This window comes from Geotrypetes seraphini, chromosome 8 (genome assembly GCF_902459505.1).
Source record: "Geotrypetes seraphini chromosome 8, aGeoSer1.1, whole genome shotgun sequence".
Taxonomy (NCBI): domain Eukaryota; kingdom Metazoa; phylum Chordata; class Amphibia; order Gymnophiona; family Dermophiidae; genus Geotrypetes; species Geotrypetes seraphini.
The window spans coordinates 112,315,522-112,336,400 of record NC_047091.1 but is presented as its reverse complement, the minus strand read 5'-3'; the positions used below and the strand labels follow the sequence as shown (position 1 = coordinate 112,336,400).

The following is a 20,879-nucleotide window of genomic DNA, read 5'->3' as shown; positions in this document are numbered from 1 at the left end:
TTATGAGGTACTGATTGCTTTTATCAGCACCAATTAAGCTTTTTAAATAATGAAGTTAGGGAAAGGGATTGAGACTTGTATACCGCCATTTTGTAGTTATACAACCACACTCAAAGTGGTTTACATACAGGTAACATAGTAACATAGTAAATGACGGTAGATAAAGATCCGAATGGTCCATCTAGTTTGCCCAACAGTACGTGCTCTATAAATTAATAATTTAATTTAAATGGTCCTTTTTCTTAGATAATTTTGGGCCAGAAACCCAGAGTTCTGCCTGGTAGTGTGCTTAGGTTCTATCTACTGGAGTCTCCATCAAAGCTCACTCCAGCCCATCTAAACCATCCCAGCCATTGGAGCCCTCTCCATCCCATCGTCTACTGAAAGGTCATATACGGGGCACCAGACTGTGCAAGTCTGCCCAGCACTGGCCTTAGTTACTTCAATATATACCTATTTTCTGATTAGAGATCCTCTGTGTTCATCCCATGCTTGTTGGAACTATGTCACCGTTTTCCTTTCCATCACCTCCCTCAGGAGCGCATTCCAGCAATCAACCACCCTCTCGGCAAAGAAGAATTTCCTAACATTACTCTTGAGACTACCACCCCTCAAACTCAAATTATGAAAAGTGGTATAACAAATTTTTAAATAAACTTGGATAAACTCGGAAATTATGCCCTCTGATTTTACCATTTTCCTTTCTCTGGAAAAGATTTTGTTCTTCAAGCATTTTCCCTTTCTGTCCTGATGGGCTCACAATCTATCTACTGTACCTTTGACAGTGGAGGATTAAGTGACTTGCCCAGGGTCACAGGAAGCAAAGCAAGTTTTGAACCCACAATCTCAGGGTGCAAAGGCTATAACTCCAACCACTATGCCACACTGATCTAGGCGTCTAACATTAGTTGTCTTTTATAGAATCTGGGCCTAAGTATGCTCACCTTAATTTTCTTTACAAGTCTTATATACCAATTGAGAAATTAGCATGGAAACCCCCCTCAATTGATAGATCAATGACTTTAATCACAGGTAACGCACAATTAATTTTAAATTAATCTAAGCTTTTTATTTACTTTACTATTGATATTGTAGTTCTATTTTTATTCAGTTTTAATTTTGATTAATTTTTAGATGTAAACCGCATAGATGTTATGCCAATGCGGTATATCAAATGTAAATTAAACTTAGAAACTTAGTCTTGGAATCTGGGCCTAAGTATTCTCACATTAATTTTCATTACAAGTCCTATATACTGTACCAATGGAAAAATTAGCATGGAAACCCCCCCTCAGAAAAAAATTTAAAATTCCTAAATACTATTGCATTAAGGGGCTTTTTTACTAAAGCTTAGCGTGAACTACATGCTAAGATACCCATGGGCTTAGCATTTGGCGCTTGTTAACCTTTAGTAAAAGGGCCCCTAAATCTAGGTTTAGTGTACTGGAAACCCCTGTATTAAAACACATTCTGGTTGATATTCAAAACTGGCCAGAAATGGCTGGTGACCACTTAAATTGCTTGTTCGGGGCCATTTGCTAATTTTCAGCAGCATTTAAGTGCTTATCAGAGTTTAAAAGTAGCATTTAACGCTTAAGTGAAAGTCGTCTATTTGGGAGGCATTCCTGTTCAGTGCTAATATCCAGCACTTAACCCTCAAGGGTAACCACATACATTAAATGGGAATACGTAAAATACAGCCCTATATTTATGTGGCAACCCATGGCCGATTAAGTTCTGAATCAACTTATATGACCATGTGTTAGTTGCCATCACATAAACCAGATATTTAATGTCAAAGCCCGGACATGGCCTAGCAGTGGTGTAGTGAGGGTGGGTGGCGCCTCCTCCTATCCAACCCTGCTCCTTCTACACCCCCACACCACACTCACACCCTCTCTTCCCACCCCCGTACCTCTTTAAATCTTTGCCAGCGTGAGCAGCTTCTCCAAACTGCTTATTGCGCTGACATTGGCTTTCCTTCTGATGTCACTTCCTGAACCCCATGACCTGGAAGTGATTTCAGAGGGAGCCAGGCCGGCGTGAACATCAAGCTAGAGTAGTTGCTCACGTTGGCAAAGATTTTAAAGAGGTATGTGGGGTGGGTGAGGGAGGGCGTGAGTGTGGCAGGAAGGTGGTGAGGTGAAGGCACCCCCACCAAGATGTCACCCAGGGTAGTCAACCCCCCCTTATTATACCACTATGGCCTGGCATTGAATATCCAGGAACTTCACTGGCAGCGGTCAGCAAATGCTCACCTCCATTGGCTGAATATTTATCCCATTAAGCCCAGATTTAACACCATTTTAGTATATCTCCTAAATTTTCCTCATTTAAAAAAAAATTATTAGAATTTTCCATGCTTTGCAGTTCCAGAGAAGGAGGATATATAGTATATCTAGCTAGCTAGCTATATACTATTTATATATATTTCATAAAAGATCCCAAACCAAAAAAAAGATTGGTGATTCCCCTTGAGACTCAGTGCGCAAGAAAAAAAAAGTTTTCCTTTGCTCACCTACCTGTCCTCAAGCCCTGCTGCTCACCACCATTGGAAGAAGACAAAATGCATGGGAAGCAGAATGAGGGCTGTGAAAAACTGAAAAGAAAAAAAGCCATTTGGAATGAAAAAGAAATTAAAAAAAAAAAAAACATAACCCTGGAGAGCAAATCAGAATGAAATAAATATGGAGGAGGGGGGAGTATGAATGGAAGACAGACTGTGAAACTTGAACAAAATAAAAAATAAAAAATGAACAACAGAACAATGCCAAAAAAGCCATGAACATCATATCACAAACAGTAAAATAAGTGAAAAAATGGGAAAAATAAACAAACCTGAGGGGGTGACCCAATGCACCCCAATGAAAATCTGTAGTTCAGCTGCAGGATTCCCATTTCAGCCTTAAGAAGGATAGTTTGAGGTAGGGTTATCATATGGCTTCAGAAAAAAGAGGACGGATTGAGACATCCGGGTTTTACTTTCATTGAAAGCTATGGAAATAAGGAGGACAGTCATACGGGTTTAATTCCATTGAAAGCACTGGAAGTAAAACCCGGATGTCTTAATCCGTCCTCCTTTTGAGGAGTGTTCAGCAACTGACTACGGCTCTTTCAGGATAAGTTGATCAAATTCCATTTTACTCTCCCATGCAAGCAGGGACTTAGTTGTCATTCTTGTTTTCTTAAGAAAATCAGGACTAGAAGTCCATGAATGCAGCGGGATATATATATCCTGGACTGGAACAATTTTTTTCAACAACAACAAAAGATGGAGCCAATTGGTGACTTCCTACAGCTGAGTTGAGCATGTGTTCCTTAGGGTGCATGATTTCCAAAGGCTTAGTCTGCAGAGCTTGGGCCCGGTATGGAATGATAACTGGAGAAGAGGGGTAGGAAGCCTCAAGACATCTGGCTCCTGCGATTTCCTTCCACATTCTATGTACTTTTCACCTGAAGGTACCAAGACTGTGTGAGCTCATCTGTTACTTTACTTGTCGTAAATCAGCTTGCTATTTTGTAACGAAAGATGGTTTAGGAAATCTAAATAAACAGAAACATAGAGGCACCCCTGCACTATCCGAACAGTGTCTGGGCAGTCCAGGACAGAGTTATGGCAAAGCCGGACCTTATCTGGCTCCAGCAATATTCAATGCTGGTGCTCAGACAGCTAACCAGGCAGACAGGACTGCATTAAAAAGTAATCCTATCTTTACATGGCTAGCTAGCCAGGTGCCAGCACTGATCAGCTAGTACCCGGATAACTTCTAGATGGCTGCCTGAAATTCTGTGGTCTCCCCTCCCATCCAACCCTCTTGAAGAAGATAGCTATCACCCCACCTTTCTACCTGGAAGAGGATCAGGTCCTGATTGAGATCCCGCCTCCATCCCTCCTAGAACAGCATTAGTCTCCCCCCCCCCCAACTCAGAGCCTCACCCCTGCCCCTGGAAGCGTATCAGACCCCTACCTCATCTCTAATCCCCACTGTCTTCCTCCTGGAAGAGTGTCAGACCCCTGACCTAGATCTCTCATCCCTCCTTTCCCCTCAGGAAAAGCATTGGGCCCCCCCATCCGATACCCACTCTCTTCCTCTCGCCCCCTTTACCTCTCTCTAAAAACATAGCTCCTCCCAACCACATGTAGGACCCTGGGTCTACCATATGATCCCTGGTGGTCTAGCAGACGAAGGACATGAATTATCCCCACTTAGTCCAGCTCATCGCAGCTTCTACTTCAAAATGGCTGCAGTAAACTCTTGGAAAGTGGGTGAGGAGAGTTGGGGAGGAGGGGGACATGATGCAGTACTAAGAAGGAAAGAAGGGAAAGGATCTGAGTCAGGAGGAATCACCCTAAGCCACATACCTTTATTCAGGCTCCAAACAATATTCAGTCAGGACCCGCATAAGTGTCTTATGGAGGTGCCTAGCTGAATATTGACCAGGACCTATATAAGTTTCTGCAGTTGCCTCCTATTAGGTTAGGCCTGGATATTCAATGGCGGTGCTCTTTTCCTCCCCGGTCCCATTTCATTCTTCCCACAGCCCTGCCCCATTCCGCCCTCCAATCCCGGCCCAAACCTCGTCTTTTCAGGGCCGCGTCTGGAGGGCCTCTGCGCACGCATGGATACAGTGCGATGATGTTGCACGAATGCAGGCATGTCGCATCCACGCATATGCAGATGCCTTCCAAACATGGCCCCGACGATACGAAGTTTGTGTGGGGCTGGGGTTAGGGGACGGAATGGGGTGAGGCTGTGGGCAGAATGGGGGCGGGGGACGAACTGGTCAGGCCCACGAGTCTTATGTTTTTTTTTGTAAAAATCTGGTAACCCTGATCTCGCTACCCTAATCCAAGCTGACAAATAAGAACAAAGGAAAATAAGACTTGCCAAACGGATCAAACTTTGACCTTACTGCAGTAGTTACAACTGGAGGCCTTCCTTTCCCCCACAACGGGGCTTTGCCAATTTCCACCGACACTACTGTTCATCTAAGATTATTACACTGTGGAAAAATCTCTTTCATTTCTGTTCTGTTTCCTCATCCTGCTGCCACCCTAAGTCCTTATTCCTAAAAAGGAGGGATGCAGTACATACCTCTTGAAGCTGCAATCGAACCTTGTTAAATAACCTCAACCAGTTAGACTTGGCCCGGGACATGGAATCCTGGCCCTCCTCCTCCTCTTCTCTGTAACTGCCAGGGGAAGGAAGTCATCAGTATTCTTGCTGCAGCCAGCCACAGTCTACCCAAAGAAGCTATGAACCTTTGCCCATCAGCATCACGCTGTGGGAACTCTTGTCTGCAGGTGTTGTTTAGACACTGCAGCTCTGGGTAACCGTTTAGCTTGAAGCAGATGTGAAGCCTCATTTTATATAGAATAGTGAGAGAGGAACTGGAACATCCAGAACATTCAGAATTCTCTCATTAATTTATAAAAGGATCTGCCAAACGTGGAGCTTTTGGTAAAATACAAAGAAGAATGTATTTACCACCATGTACAGTGGGAGGCACGATTTTGCAAAAGTCTAAGAACAGCATCACTCAGCAGCCTCCGCATATAAGTACAGTATACATGTAGTAGCCCAATTTTAAAACCATACAGGCCCGATATTCAGCAGGACTTCAGTGGCTCCTATCTGGATAAATCTGCTAGTCGGGTCATACCTGGAGTTTTGACAGAATTGAAAATCTAGGAGTGCCGCTGAGCATGGGAGGTAGCTGGGCTGCCTCCTGCTGTCTGAATATTGGGCCACATGAGGTCCACCACGTCTTCTCAGTTTCATTCCTGGTGCAATACCACAGATTCCCAATTCATCTCTTGCTTTCCCCTCAATTTTCACAGCTAGTGATTCGCTGTGCCTTTCCCAGGCTTTCTTGAATTGTGTTATACTTGTTTTTGACTTGAAAACTGTATACAGTACATCTATTTGAAATTATTTGAGGCTTTGTGGTTTGTCCCAAAAGTTTGCCTAAGATCTTATCATACAACCTGATTATAGGTTTGTGGGGTATTCTTCATCAGGTAATATAGATGAACACTGGGGTCCAATATTACCTGATGGGGTAATAGCGGCATAGCGAAGGAAGGAGACACCCTGGGCATTGACAGGTCAAAAGTGCGCGCCGACAAAGGCGCGCCGACAACCCAGCGCAGACAACTGAGCGCAAGGCGGAAGCGCGCCAAAGAAAAACAGTATTTTAAAGGGCTCCGACGGGGGGTGTGGGAGGGAACACCCCACTTTATTTAACAGAGATCGCGCCGGCGTTGTGGGGGGTTTGGGGGGTTGTAACCCCCCACATTATACTGAAAACTTTACTTTTTCCCTAAAAAAGAGGGAAAAAGTTAAGTTTCCAGTAAATGAGGGGGGTTACAACCCCCCAAACCCCCACAACGCCGGCGCGATCTCTATTAAGTAAAGTGGGGGGGGGGGGTTTCCCCCCACACTCCCCGTCTAAAATACTGTTTTTCTTTGGCGCATTTCCGCCTTGCACTGGGTTGTCTGCGCTGGGTTGTCGGTGCGCCTTTGTCGGCGCACGCTTTTGTCTATGAATTCCCTGGGCGGTGGTGCCCACTATCACCATGCCATCTGCCCCCTGCACTCTTCCCCACCCCCCACCTGTATCTCTTCAAATCTTCAGCAGCATTTTCTACCTGCTGCTTACACTGGCCTCAGGTCTCCCTCTGATGTCACTTCCTGGTCCTGTGACCAGGAAATGACATCAGAAGAAGAGCTAAGGCCAGGAGATGCTGCTGGCAAAGATTTGAAGAAGTGAGTAGGCAGAGAGGAGGAGAGATGCCAGTGCTTCCACCAAGATGGCACTGGGGTGGTCATCTCCCTGCCCCCTCACTATATCACTGTAACCAGGCAGGATCGTGCTGAGCAGGCTGATAAGGACTATTAACCTGTCAGTGCCGCTGAATATCTTACCAACGCAGCACCATCCAGGTAGTACAGGGCTGGTCTGAAGGTGGAACCGTGGGGGTCCTGAAAATTATGCAGGCACCCGTGATATACAGCACCAGTGCTCGTATAATGACCAAGCAAACCTAGGGTTACCAGATTTACCCGGACATGTTCTCTTTTTAGAAGACAGTCTGGGTGTCCAGACGGATTTTAAAAACTCAGCAGTTTGCTCTGGTTTTCAAAGGCCCCGGCTCTGACAAGCGCTCGGGGCCCCATCTGGAGGGCCTTCAAGCATGCGCGGATGCGATGTGATGATGTCATGTGCATGCGTGTGACATCATCACGTCGCATCCGCACCTACTCAGAGGCCCTCTAGACAAAACCCAAGCTCAGGGAAGAAGAGACGAGGTTTGTATGGGGGGGCAGGGCGGAGGTGGAATGGGGCGGAGCTGGGGGCGGGGCCAAGTGTCCTCATTTTTTTGCTTCAACAAATCTGGTAACTCTAAGCAAGCCGTAACAAATAACAGTCCTAACTTTGTCCAGTTTAGCCATGTGAGCAGAACACTGAAATCAGCTGTACTCGAATAACTTTTGGGCATTGCTACTGACCCGGATATCCGATGCTAGTCCCAGACATGGCCTAGCACTGACTAACTGAGTCAAACTTAGGCAGCATTTAAAAGATACTCTGCACTGCTTCATGAATATTGACCCATTCATTATTAAAGTTCAAAAATGGGCAATATTAGAAGGTTTATGGAGACTTTCCTATATAATAATACAGTAGAATCTGCTATCCAGCACCCATGGGGATTGATGGATGCCGAATAACTTTTTCTGGTTAATTGAGAGTGTTTTAGAAACCTTGTCTAACACACTCTCAATTTCCCCCCACCCCCACTCCCGCCCTGAAGCACCAGCATGGCAGCGGTCCTGAGCCACAAAGCCCTCCTGGCAGGGCTTTTCCTATGATGCATCACTTCCGACGCGTCAGAGGAAAGGCCCTGCCAGGCTGGCCACGAGCAGCCTGTGTCTCCTGCTGACCAATGCACTTCGGGGAAGGAAGAGAGAGAAGGAGGGAGGGAGCAAGGGTTTTGTGGCCCAAGACCGTCGCCTGCATCTGCCACTTTGGGGCTTGAGGGAGGGAGGATTTGCAGCTCAGGACGCTGCTGCTAGTGCTCTAGGGGATTATTTTTTTTTTACACCGGCGATTTTTTTTTGCCGGTTGTGTGAGTCATGCTTAACTGAGACTCTACTGTAATTCCTTCCATACAGAATCAGACTGGATTGAATTCTCTTTCTGTTGACTGTTTTAGAGACCAGCACTTGAAGTAGGAGGCTGCATGCTGGGGGGGGGGGGGGGGGGGGGGTAATAGAGTTTAACCTTCCATCAGTCCTTTTAGTTTAGAAAGTGCAGAAATTGTAAAGTGGTGATGAAATGGGTGTTTGGTACCTGGATTGTGCTAATGTATGTGTTTCATAGATCTAAATTCACACTGCTGTATTTATTGCACACCCAAGTAGGAGACTCTGAGTCTCGGGACAAAGGAGGGCAACCAAAGGGTTTTCCTCTGCACTATCTCTCGCTTTTACCGTGGCCTAGAGTGCTAAATGCTCTGACGCTCATAGAATTCCTATGAGTGTTAGAGCAGCGTCGGAGCACTTAGTGCCCCGGGCTGCGGTAAAAACCTTTATCACAGCTTAGTAAAAGAGGGCCCTTGTGTATTTGTCATTTTCTTTTAGCCAGCTGGCATGCCTCCTCTTTCCCACACTGTCTGTTTCCCTCCTCCCCCCGCCAACATCAAGTCAGCCAGGGGACTGTCTTGCAAACTAGAGAATGTCACGGGGACAAATTTGTCCCCCATCCCATCCCCACGGGTTTTGTCACTGTTCCTGTCCCATTCCTGTAAGCTCTGCCTTGACCGCACAAGCCTCAAACATTTATGATTTTAAACTGTTGGAGATTTGTGCAGATGAGGACAGAGCTTGCAGGAATGGGGCTGGGAGAGGGAAAGAACTCAAGGGGAGAGGACGGGATGGGAAAATATGTCCCCGTGCCATTCTCTATCACAAACCAAAAATTCTTATCTCTATACTAGTACACGCTGTCAATTTTACAATAGATTCAGAGGATAGAGGGGATAGGAAAGACAGCCATTAAACAAGTCAGAGGAGAGCCTTGAAAGTGGTTTTGCTCTTTACATACTGCCGTCAGGGACTTGTTAATTAACTTCTGTGGTTGGTTGATGGAATCCATATTCCCAGTGGTTTGCTTTCCATATCACTTTCTGGGTCATTTTTTTATTATCTTAAAGCATTGTTTCCTCTTTATAGAGCTGTTCTTATACTATTGAAATCCACTCCATTATGAGGGGGTCCTAATACAATTAGAAGCAAAGATTTGAGGGAATTCTCATATAACAGTCTGAGATTAATGTTGGCTGCCAATGCCTCATGGCTTATTTCCATTAAAACCTAGAAGTTGTCTTACCTCTCTTCAGGCTTCTGAGGCTGGACAGGACTCAGGGGTTGGGGCTCTGGCACCAGCTCTGGCATCTGGGCTGGGATATCTTTCATCGGCAACTCCTGGGGCTCTCCTGGAGCGTAGCCCTTCTCACTCTGTTCACAGGAGCCATCCTGCTCAAAGGCTTCTGGCTCATAAATGTCCTGATCCTGCAGGTCCATCTTATCCTCAGGATAGTTGTCATCTTTCTCACTAAAGCCCTCAGAGTAGTCCTCATCCTCCTGGTCCCACTGAGGTGAATCTTTCTGGCAGCTGACAGAGCTGTGGCAGGAGTGATAGGAGTCCCCGTCAAGCTCCTCATCGATTTCTGACCCCTGAGGGCTCTCGTTGTCTGGGTCAAACTCCCCACTGAATTGGGAACTGCCCTGGCTGAGCTCGGCCGATGAGGCATATCTGCTGCTGCCAGTAGGACTGCACAGACCAGAAAACAGGAGAATAAATCAAGGCTCGCCAAAACCCACAGTAGATAGTGCTTCCCTAGTACCGAGTCTCACACTGGCCTCACTTTTATCACAAGACATATATTATCTCAGCCTATCATCACACAGAGCACAGCAATGGACAGCTATTTAAAGGTCAAGGTACGGTGGCCAGACAGCTCCATGCCATCAGAGACAGGTTAAGCCAGACCTGGTTTCATCTCCCATTGTGTCAACAGAGGAAATTAGATTCAATGGGAGCTTGATGAGTCTCTCTCCCCCACCCCCACCCCCACCCTAACCCCTAAGACCTGGAACTGCCTGGGCATCCTATCTTACAGATGCAGCTAGTATACTTCATTTAAAAATTGTAACCTTAGTAGCATCTATGGTTTTATTTAGACAACTTGGTGGATATGTTAAACCTGTAACCTGTTATGAGCTCTATGGGGACAATGGGCTGGAAAACAAATTAAATAAATAAATAAGATAGAAATGGATCGCTCTCCTCTTTCTGCTATTCTAATCTTTATTTCATTCTCAAGGTGGTGTTGTTTGAAATTTCCTTCTGCTTAATGTATTGGGTACCGTGCTAGCATGTGTGAGCAAGCACTTGCTAAATCTCACAAGCACAATCATAAAAATAGATTTATCTTGCCACATCCCTTTCTGCAATAGCACAGCAGAAGGAAACTATCATGCCACCCACTAATGTGCATGTTAGGCAGTTATGCACTGGAAGTGGGACTATTCATTTTATTCAAAGTGGAGTGGAGCTGGAGGGTCCCTTCCTTTGTGAGAGATGGGTAGCACCTCGCCTGTGGGCAGCAAGACCCAAAAGATGGTGCTTGCCAAAGTACCCAAAAGGTATGTGCTTGCCAATAGGGTTGCCAGATTTCCTCTTTGAAAAAAGAGGATGCCTGGCCCTGCCCTGTTCCCCCCACCACCCCGTCATGCTCCATTCTGCCTCCGGCTCTGCCCCATTCCTTCACCAGCCTCGCTCTTACATGAACCTCCCTGAGCTCGAATGCTGCATTTGGACGTTGATGCAATGATGTCATATGAATGCGTGCGTATGATGTCATCATAGTGATGGCCACGCATGCACAATGGCTTCCAGATGTGGCCTCCGAGCTCAGGATTTCCAAAACCCAGACAAACTGTGGGATTTTGGAAATCCCTCCAGGGGCCCAGACAGTCCTCTATAAAAAGGACATGTCCGGGTTTTCCCAAACATATGGTAACCCTACTTGCCAAGGTCTTCTAATCACCTACATCAGTATCTCTCAAACTGAGTGCCATGGCACAGTGGTGTGCCCTGAAGAGATTTTGGGTGTGCCGTGAGAGATTCCAGAATTTTACCTTTTTTTTTTTTTTTAATTCCCTTCATAAGTATACACTAGAATAGGTGACATGTATTTCGCGTATGCAAGAATCTGGCAATGTTATGAGTGACTGGCCTACATCAATGCTTCTCAACTGTTCTTGGAGTGCCCCTAGCCAAGCAGCTTTACAGAGACATAGGTAACACTTCCTCATGTGTACCATTGTGCATATCCCGCAACCCTCACTGGTTATGGGTACTCCAGGACTCGCCTGTAGAAACACTGGGTGTCTTGCATCAGCTTGGCTCTACTCTTCCCTCCATCCTTGCAGCTGGTCATGGCCAGTACCTCCCCAGCTTTTCACCTTGGACTTGTCAGTGTAAATGTTTGCCTGAGGTCTATTCAGGCAAATGCTCAGTGCAGCACGGAGACCTGAGGGCATTTCAACTTCTCAGTTTTAACTATTTATTTCCTCCCCCTACCTCCTTCCCCCATACAAGGCAGCTTCTGAAAGGACTTTAAAAGTCTGGAAATTATTTTAGGCATTGTCTGTATTACCCTCACTAGAGCAAGCTGCAGTCTATTCTTGTACATGAAGAATTACCTCCGTTATAAAGTTGTAATTTTTTATGAATGTATCATTGTGCTTCACTTAGAAGGTTATGATAAAGCAGAATAAAAGTATTTTTACATAAATAAATAAATAAGGTGTTTATGTGGCATTATAAATTGGGCACTTAGAAGCAATCCCATCAGCATGCAGATTGAACACTGGTGTAAATCAGTGTGTTAACTCTATGCATGCAACATTGCAACTCAACCTCTGCTCTGTTCAAACTGTGTCCCCCGGGAATGTCTATGGTTATATTGACTATAAAATATACTGTGAGGCTCATTTTTAAAAAAAGAAAAATGTCCAAAAATGGCATTAATTGGCATTTGGACGTCTTATCTGCTAAAATGTCCAAATTGCCATTTTCAAAACACATTTTTTAAACTGCTTTCTATGCTGTTTGCCTGAAGTGTGTCTAAATTTCAAGGGCGTGTGCTTTGGGTGGGATTAGGGTGGACTTATGATTTTGCACATTTTTCTGTAATAACAGAACATTGTAGAAAATGTACATGGCAAAAACTTGAACTTTTGAGTCTAGACCTGTTTCAGTTACGAATAAGTGCCCATAACATGGCCAAACTGACCAGATGACCACTGGAGGCATGAAGGCATGGCCCTCCCTTACTCCCATCATGGTTACTGATCCCCTCCCACCTCCCAAAAATGTGAAGGAAACAGTATAGTATGACAGCTTCAGATGTTATGACCGGTCCCATTAGAGCAGCAAGCAGGTCTATGGGTAAGCCTGGTGGTCAGTGCAGTGGACTATAGAGAGTCCCAGGGGACTTAGGCCCCTATCCAGGGGACCCAGACCCACATCCCACTCTAACTAGTACACAAAGTGTGGTCCACCAAAATCAATAACATACTGACATATAAGTGATACTTGCAGGCATAAGGGCTATTGTTTAGTTGGGTACAGTAGGTTGCGGGTGAGTTTTGGAGGGCGCACTGTACAATGTAACGGGGTTATGGTGAGAGATGTACCTAGGACCTTTTCTGTGAAGTTCAATGCTATATGACCTAGGGTACCCCATTGCTTTGCTGTGATGTCTTTGTGGCCAGTCTGCTAAGAATGCTGGCTCTTCCTATATCCTAATGGTTGGTTTTCATGTTTTTCATTAGGACTTTTTTTCAAAAATGGTTCAAAAAGATAGATGCACTGAGGACTAACACATCTAGGAAATGGTCATTTTTTGGGGAAAAAAAGGATAGGTTTCTGGATTGAAAATAGTTATTTTCTCTACTGGATTTTTGAATTTTTACTCAAAATGCCTAAACTCGGATTTAGATGTCATATTGAAAATGCCCCTCCGCACTTCCTGTGTCATGCATGCGATGTTTAAGTGCAATCTTGTAGATATGGGCAGGCGGACACACAGTTTTATAATATACCATTTACACATGTAGAAGTGACTTTACATGTAGAAAAACCTTTGCAAAATTATCTCCAATGAAAAGAGTAATCCAACTGCACCCAGTGGTGCAAATCACACAGGTAGATTCTACCTGAGGAACTTCCATCAATAGTCAAAGTAAAAGGAGACCTCTACTTTGTTGTGATTGTTGTGTCCTGGGAAAACCTCCAGCAGAGAAAAGAGTAATGAAATAAATATATAAATAAATAAGTAAAATAGTCTTTTAGGCCCTGATTCTATACATGGCATCTAATTCCTAGGAGCCATTTGGTACAATTGTCAATCAACTGCGAAGACCTGCAAAGGGACCTGACGAAGCTGGAAGAGTGGGCAAGAAAGTGGCAAATGAGCTTTAACATAGAGAAATGCAAGGTCATGCACATAGGGAAAAAGAACCCGATGTTCAGCTATAAAATGGGGGGATCATTGCTAGGGGTAAGTAACCTTGAAAGAGACCTAGGGGTGATGGTGTACACAACTTTGAAAGCATCAGCATAGTGTGCGACAGCCTCAAAGAAAACGAACAGAATGTTGGGTATCATTAAAAAGGTTATCACGACCAGGATTATGGAAGTCATCTTGCCGCTGTATCGTGCAATGGTGCGCCCACATCTGGAGTACTGTGTCCAGTACTGGTCGCCGTACCTCAAGAAGGACATGGCAGTACTTGAAGGAGTCCAGAGAAGAGCGACTAAACTGATAAAAGGTATGGAAAATTTTTCATATGCTGACAGGTTGGAAATGCTGGGGCTATTCTCCCTGGAGAAGCGGAGACTTTGAGGAGACATGATAGAAGCCTTCAAAATCCTGAAGGGCATAGAAAAGGTAGACAGGGACAGATTCTTCAGACTGTGGGGAACTACAAGTACAAGGGGGCACTCAGAGAGATTGAAAGGGGACAGGTTTAGAACAAACGCTAGAAAGTTCTTTTTTACACAGAGGGTGGTGGACACATGGAACGCGCTTCTGGAGGTTGTGATAAGCCAGAGCACACTACAGGGGTTCAAGGAAGGTTTAGATAAGTTCCTAAAGGATAGGGGGATTGAGGGGTACAGATTGAAGTAGAGGTAGGTTATAGGAATAGTCAGGGACCACTTCACAGGCCATAGGCCTGATGGGCTGCTGCGGGAGCAGACTGCTGGGCGCGATGGACCTCTGGTCTGACCCAGTGGAGGCAACTTCTTATGTTCTTAACCGCTAAGCACCATTTATAGAATCATGCCTAGCGGTGCTGAAGCACTCTTAGGCATCACTAGGCGTTAAGTCATTAGCTGCACTGCCATTTAGGATAGGGCTTTCATGGCCTAAATGAGTGATTAAGGTAGGCGTCTACTGACACCTAACTCAATCCACACCTAAACTCCACCCTGTTTTGGTGCCAGTTTCTTGTTGGAAGATCATGCTCCTCTGTGTACCGGTGCCTGATGGTGAGCTGCAATGCAGTGCAGTGAAGGACAGTCCAGTGGTCATGTCGGTGGAGATGATATTCCTCATGTGGCTCATTGAGGCAGCGAGGGCGGCAGATCGCGGAGGACACTGGAGCTGGCGAAGTAGGCGCAGTTAATTCCTCTTGAAGCCAGCCCTTCAGTCTGAGAGGCCCTGCGGTGGTCGGAGGAAGTTCTGTGGGGGTGGTCCCAATCTGTTGTGCAGCCAATGGCTGTCTGAGCGCCCATGATCTTGCCTAGTGTTTTTGGCCCCTTCCTGCATCGACGTCGGAGAGTCTGAAGGCCTGCTTTGGGGTTTGTCTTTCCTTCCTGCTTCTCCACCTTAGTTTTATCATCAATCTCTCATTCAGCCTTCCATCAGACTGGAATGAAGCTTGGATCTTTTACTCGCTGGACTTCACCTATTTATTTTATTTTTATTTTAGTTTGGGGTGTTTTTTTTTTAGTTCTATTTAAGTTTTCTTGCCTTCCTGTTTTATTTCCTTTATCTTTATTTTTGCAGGATATGCATATATTTATAATATTTTCTCTATTTTCCTAGGCACTTTAGCTTAGAATGAGAGCCCATTTGGGACAGAGAGGGAAGTTTCTAAAAGTGCCTTAAGACAATGCAATATACGTAAATTGTAATCCGCTTAGGTTATAAGCGGAATAAAAATGTTAAAAATAAATAAATATACCTACTTGATGGTAGGCTCCTCAGTGTAAATGCCAACATTGAAGTGGTCTATTGGCAAATTCATTTTTTAAATTGATTTTTAATGGTGCTTTCAACGATAGGTGCCAATTAAAAAAAATTACCCCCCCCCCCCTTTTACAAAACTGTAGCTCGGTTTTTAGCGTCAGCCGCGGTGGTAACAGCTCCGTCTGTCATAGGATTCTTATGAGCGTCGGAGCTGTTACCACCATGGCTGGTAGAAAAAACCATGCTACGGTTTTGTAAAAGGGGGTAAGTTAGGTTCCTAAATCAGCTAGGCGTGCTGAACAAGGTGCTTAACTGTAGGAGTCTTTTACAGAATCAGGGCCATAGAGACTGTTTTACTTATTTATTTATTCTTTATTGCTTGTGCTGAATAAATATTTAGATCTTCATTGCTGCTTGCTCTGTATCTTGCTAAGTACCACTATATCTTATGATAAAACAATGGAAAAAAATTATAAAGAATTGTAAAGTAAATTAAGTTCATTACTAAAAAAACAACGACAAAAAAACCAACCCCAGTTAAGCTAACTAATAAGTAGCATCTAGCTTTAACGGGATCAATGAGGATGTAAACCACTTGAAGTTATGCTACTCGGTGGTGGTCTGGGATCCTTGAACGTTGTGGTGTAATAGGGAACGATTTCTGTATGAGCTGTATCTTGCAGGTCACTTTCCTATTTGCTTCCTGGGACAACCTCCTACAGAGATTTTGTACCTGCATTTTGGGTTGAAGCATGTTGCCTCTCCTGGACTAACCCAGCCCCCAGGAAAAATATATGCATTTTGAAATCACGTGTGTACTTTTACTCACATAAAGGGCAGGCAAATTTCAAAAAGCCCATTTCCACGGGGAAACTGCTTTACCTACATGGCAATGGCTTAAAATTGCCCCTATGTATGCACACAGATGCATATGTGCTCGCATTTTAAATACCACCAGGAGAAAATGAAGAACACTTTTCCAAAACTCACTCAGTCCATTTTTCAAAAAAATCACTTTTGAGCTGTGCAATTGATTTCATTCATCAAGGCAAGGTTCATTTATTGTAGCTTATTGCTGTGCCAAAAATCGTGAACCTAGTAAGTTTTGGCACAGGAAAAAGCTACAGCAAATGAATCTGGCCTTAATGAATGAAATTAATCTTACAGCTCAAAACTGACAAAAAGTAGACCGAGGGCTCCTTTTATCAAGGCGCGCTACGGGGGCTAACCCCCACGGCAGCCTAAAATCCTAACGCCTCGTCAATGGAGGCGCTAGGTACTAGCGCGGCAGGCAATTTAATGTGCGGTATTCCGCGCGTTAAACCGCTACCGCGCCTTTGTAAAAGGACCCCGGAGTGAGTTCTGGGAAAGTTCTCTTCATATATGTTTACACTGTGAAGACTATGAAAATAGAGGGGTCCTTGTACTAAGGCGCGCTAACCGCTTTAGCGCATGCTAAAGATTCGCGTGCCCATTATATTCTATGGACGCATTAGCATTTAATGCGCGCTATATCGGTTAGCGCGCCTTAGGGGTCCTTTTATCAAGCTGCAGTAGGGATTTAACGCGCGTAATACCGCACGTTAAACCGCCTGCCGCGCTAGCCGCTAACGCCTGCATTGAGCAGGCATTAGTTTTTTAGCCGGCCACGGGGGTTAGCGCGTGATGAAATGTCCGACGCGCTAACCGCGCTAGCGTGGCTTGATAAAAGGACCCCTTAGTAAAAGGACCCCCAAATGATTTTGTTATTATTTAATACAATGAAATAGCTAAAGAGAATAAAGCATACAAACTAAATGGAGAAATATCTTTTTTTCCCCCATCTATTCTTTTTGCTGTTATCAATTTAACAAAGCAACTCTTTCTGCATCGCTAGTCCTGGGTGCAGTGCTCATTCAGATTCTTTCCATTCAATCAACCCTGACATTGCCCCACCACCATTAGAAACCACAGCAAAGGCTTACAGCAGGGATCTCAAAGTCCCTCCTTGAGGGCCGCAATCCAGTCGGGTTTTCAGGACTTCCCCAATGAATATGCATTGAAAGCAGTGCCTGCGCATAGATCTCATGCATATTCATTGGGGAAATCCTGAAAACCCGACTGGATTGCGGCCCTCAAAGAGGGACTTTGAGACCCCTGGCTTACAGAAAGCTACTCACAAATAAACACTTCCACAAAATCACCAAATGCCACAGGAATAACCCCATATTCTGAGGCATTCAACAGAAAAATGGTGGCTCCTACATAGGTGGGAGAGGGAGGGACAGAGGAAGACAACTAGAGCAACCTGTCACTTTTAGGGGCATGTTCCATAAAGGGTTAAACACGGGAGAAGTAAAATTAAACAAAAGGAAATGAATAAAGATCCTAAGCAGTTAGTACACACGGAATCTCCGTGTCTCCAGATGGCTGAGACGCATCCACAATGAAGCGCACATGCACACAATACAATGACAAGACCAGGGATAAACCGATACCATGTCTCCTGTCTACCAGAACCCTCTAATGCCGAGCCTAACCTGGATTTTCTACTCTGCTTTGCCTTCTCTAGGGGGGGTCTGTGTTGCTTTTTATGAACGAATGCTTTCCACTAGGAAAACTGACCTGCCTACTCTACCATTCTACGTAATCTCTTGTGTTTCCTGGCAGATGTTGAATACACTTGGACCTTGATCATAGGTGTAATTTGGAGCTGGGTATAGACGGATGCCCCCTATCTCCTCTCCCCAATGAACCAGACGATGTTATCGAATTGACTCACTCCTCCCATTGTCAATATGACTCCCTTACCCTTTGACTTTTCAAACTAAGCAGGTAAACTCCTTCTATGGTCCTGATTCACAGAGGCTTTCCTCCAATTCCGTGGGTGTAAGGCATGGATCTCAAAGTCCCTCCTTGAGGGCCGCAATCCAGTCGGGTTTTCAGGATTTCCCCAATGAATATGCATTGAAAGCAGTGCATGCACATAGATCTCATGCATATTCATTGGGGAAATCCTGAAAACCCGACTGGATTGCGGCCCTCAAGGAGGAACTTGGAGACTCCTGGTGTAAGGGAAAGAAAAGCTTCACGAATCAGGTCTGTCGTCTTGCTAGAGTCATAAAACTCATAGCAGATAGCTTGCACATTTCTCTGAACCTATCTTCCAGCTTCTTGCTGTTTCACAGTAACATTAAAATATGTTTTGGTTCTTATTCTTTTCTTTTTTTTTTTTCTTTGGTTTCTTTGTATCTGTTTGTATTGGAAATGGCATATTGTCATTTCTCTGTCATTTACAAACTGTAGCTCATTGCTGTTAACAGGATGGTATAAACTCTTGAGGTAGCTTCCAAAATGCCCCTTTCTAAGATTGCTGGAGAGTTCTTGTGTTTATTTACCTTTTCTTTAACATATGCTGGGTTTTAATAAACCGCGGAAGAGCTTCTTACTGCCGGCCGGCGAGGTAAATGCTCCGACGCTCATAGGAACTGAATGAGCATTGGAGCATTTACCTCATCGGCCCACGGTAAGCAGTTCTTCCGCAGTTTAGTAAAAGGAGACCCTAGTTCTTTAAGTGTTCATCCATTTTTGCATCTATATCTAAATCATTTAACAAATTAAGGCCCATTAACCTTATGTTTTATTTTGCCTTAAGTACATTCCTGATAATTCTTTCCCTTGTATCTGTATCAGGCCTCTCATCCTAACTTTACTCCTCCTTTACAAAGCTGCGCTAGCGATTTTAGTGCTGGCCGCCACGGTAACCGCTCCGACGCTCATAGAATTCCTATGAGCATTCGAGCTGTTAATGCCGTGGCTGGCACTCAAAACGATAGCGCGGTTTTGTAAAGGAGGGCCTTTGAGCAGTAGAGTTAGCTCACTGGGTGCTCTTTAAAATCAAACTCTCTTTCAGTCTCAAACCCAGACCAATTATTAGCCACAGGGTCAGGCAGCGCTTTGTCCCTGGTATCGGTCTAGCCCAGGTGACAAGGACCACCACAGCCACTCACAAAGGCTAAAGACAATATAGGGACCCACCTATCAGATAGGTCAAGAGACTTGCTCTCAAGAGAACACTGGCAGCTGGTAAGCCTGCTAGAGCCCGAAGCAGACTCCAGGTCGCTGCGACCGTTTGTGGCAGAGTCTACACTATCGTAGCGTCTGCTGGGGCAGGGGAGCAAAGCAGAGCGCAGTTGGCATGAATAGAAAGAAAAGAAAGTGAGAATAATATACCCATAAGTGGTGTGTAACAATATTGTGAATTACTTCAAGCAAAATGAGAAGCAAATTCCACCCCCACCCCTTCTAACTGAGGCCACGGTGTCTGGATCCAGCAGAACCTCTGCTTTTCAAAAGCAGCGTCTGCTCTGTCATGGCCAGCAACTTACTGAAAAATCTAGACCTCAAAATCAGGTTCATCTTCACCGTTGGCTTAATGACTTCAAAGCAGAGGTCCTTGTTTGTCCGCTTCTTCCCCACCACTCTCCCCAAATTTAGGTGCTTGGTTGACAAGCATTCTTTTCTAATAGACAAGCAACCCTTCTAATAGACTTATACCACATGTGTGTTGGATACCAACCCCTCCCCCTCCCCCACCAAACAGTCCTCCTTTAAAATACACCTTATATGAAAAATAAAGCTTAGTAAGAAATTGTACACAGCCTAGGGTGACATTACTTGTTTAAAGCTACAACAGTGTAGTTCATTGAAAGTGACACAGTAATGGAATGACTGCAAATTTGGATTCTGTGCCTTTCCTAACCTGGAGAGATTTGTGATAAAAACAGTGGGGTCGATATTCAGCATTTTGCTGATCGCTGCCAGCGTTTATGCCCGGAAATTCAGTGCCAAGCCACATCCAGGATTCAACATTGAATTTCTGGATTTTCAGAACCGGCTAAAACATACCTAGTTACAGTAAGTGCGGTCCTATTTATGCATGAGCTTGGTTGGCTATGTGCTGAATATGGGCAATTAATTGGCCGAGTCCTGACTCTACTTCCCAGAATGCCCCCAAAATAGCCAGTTTTGCATTAGGCATTAAGGGACTGATTCTTTAAAGGGTGCCTAAAATTAGGCGCCTCTTAGGTGCCTAACTTAATTGGCAAAATACCCTTAATAGGCTTGATAATTGGAGTGGCATAGTGGTTAGAGCAACAGCCTCTGCACCCTGAGGTTGTGGGTTCAAATCCCACATTGCTCTTTGTGACCCTGGGTAAGTCACTCAATCCTCCATTGCCCCAGGTACATTAGATAGATTATAAGTTCACCAGGACAGATAGGGAAAAATGCTTGGGAGTACCTGATTGTAAACCACTTAGGTCGGTGGTCCCAACCCTGTCCTGGAGGACCACCAGGCCAGTTGGGTTTTCAGGCTAGCCCTAATGAATATGCATGGAGCAGATTTTCATGCCTCTCACTTCCATTATATGCAAATCTCTCTCATGCATATTCATTAGGGCTAGCCTGAAAACCCGATTGGCCTGGTGGTCCTCCAGGACAGGGTTGGGATCTACTGACTTAGATAATTTGATAGGTGGTATATAAATACCTAAAATAAATGTGC

General features: G+C 44.7%; 1 protein-coding gene across 1 annotated transcript in view; it reads right to left on the bottom strand.

The window, feature by feature from the left end:
- Positions 1 to 20,879, bottom strand: part of UNC13A (unc-13 homolog A) — a 286,301-nt gene that overhangs the window by 138,116 nt on the left and 127,306 nt on the right. Inside the window, exons 10-12 of the mRNA XM_033955982.1 lie at positions 19,352 to 19,477; positions 9,397 to 9,840; positions 5,097 to 5,193 (exon numbers count right to left, since the gene is read on the bottom strand). Coding sequence (XP_033811873.1) covers positions 5,097 to 5,193; positions 9,397 to 9,840; positions 19,352 to 19,477 — 667 coding nt within the window. The remainder of the gene's footprint in view (positions 1 to 5,096; positions 5,194 to 9,396; positions 9,841 to 19,351; positions 19,478 to 20,879) is intronic.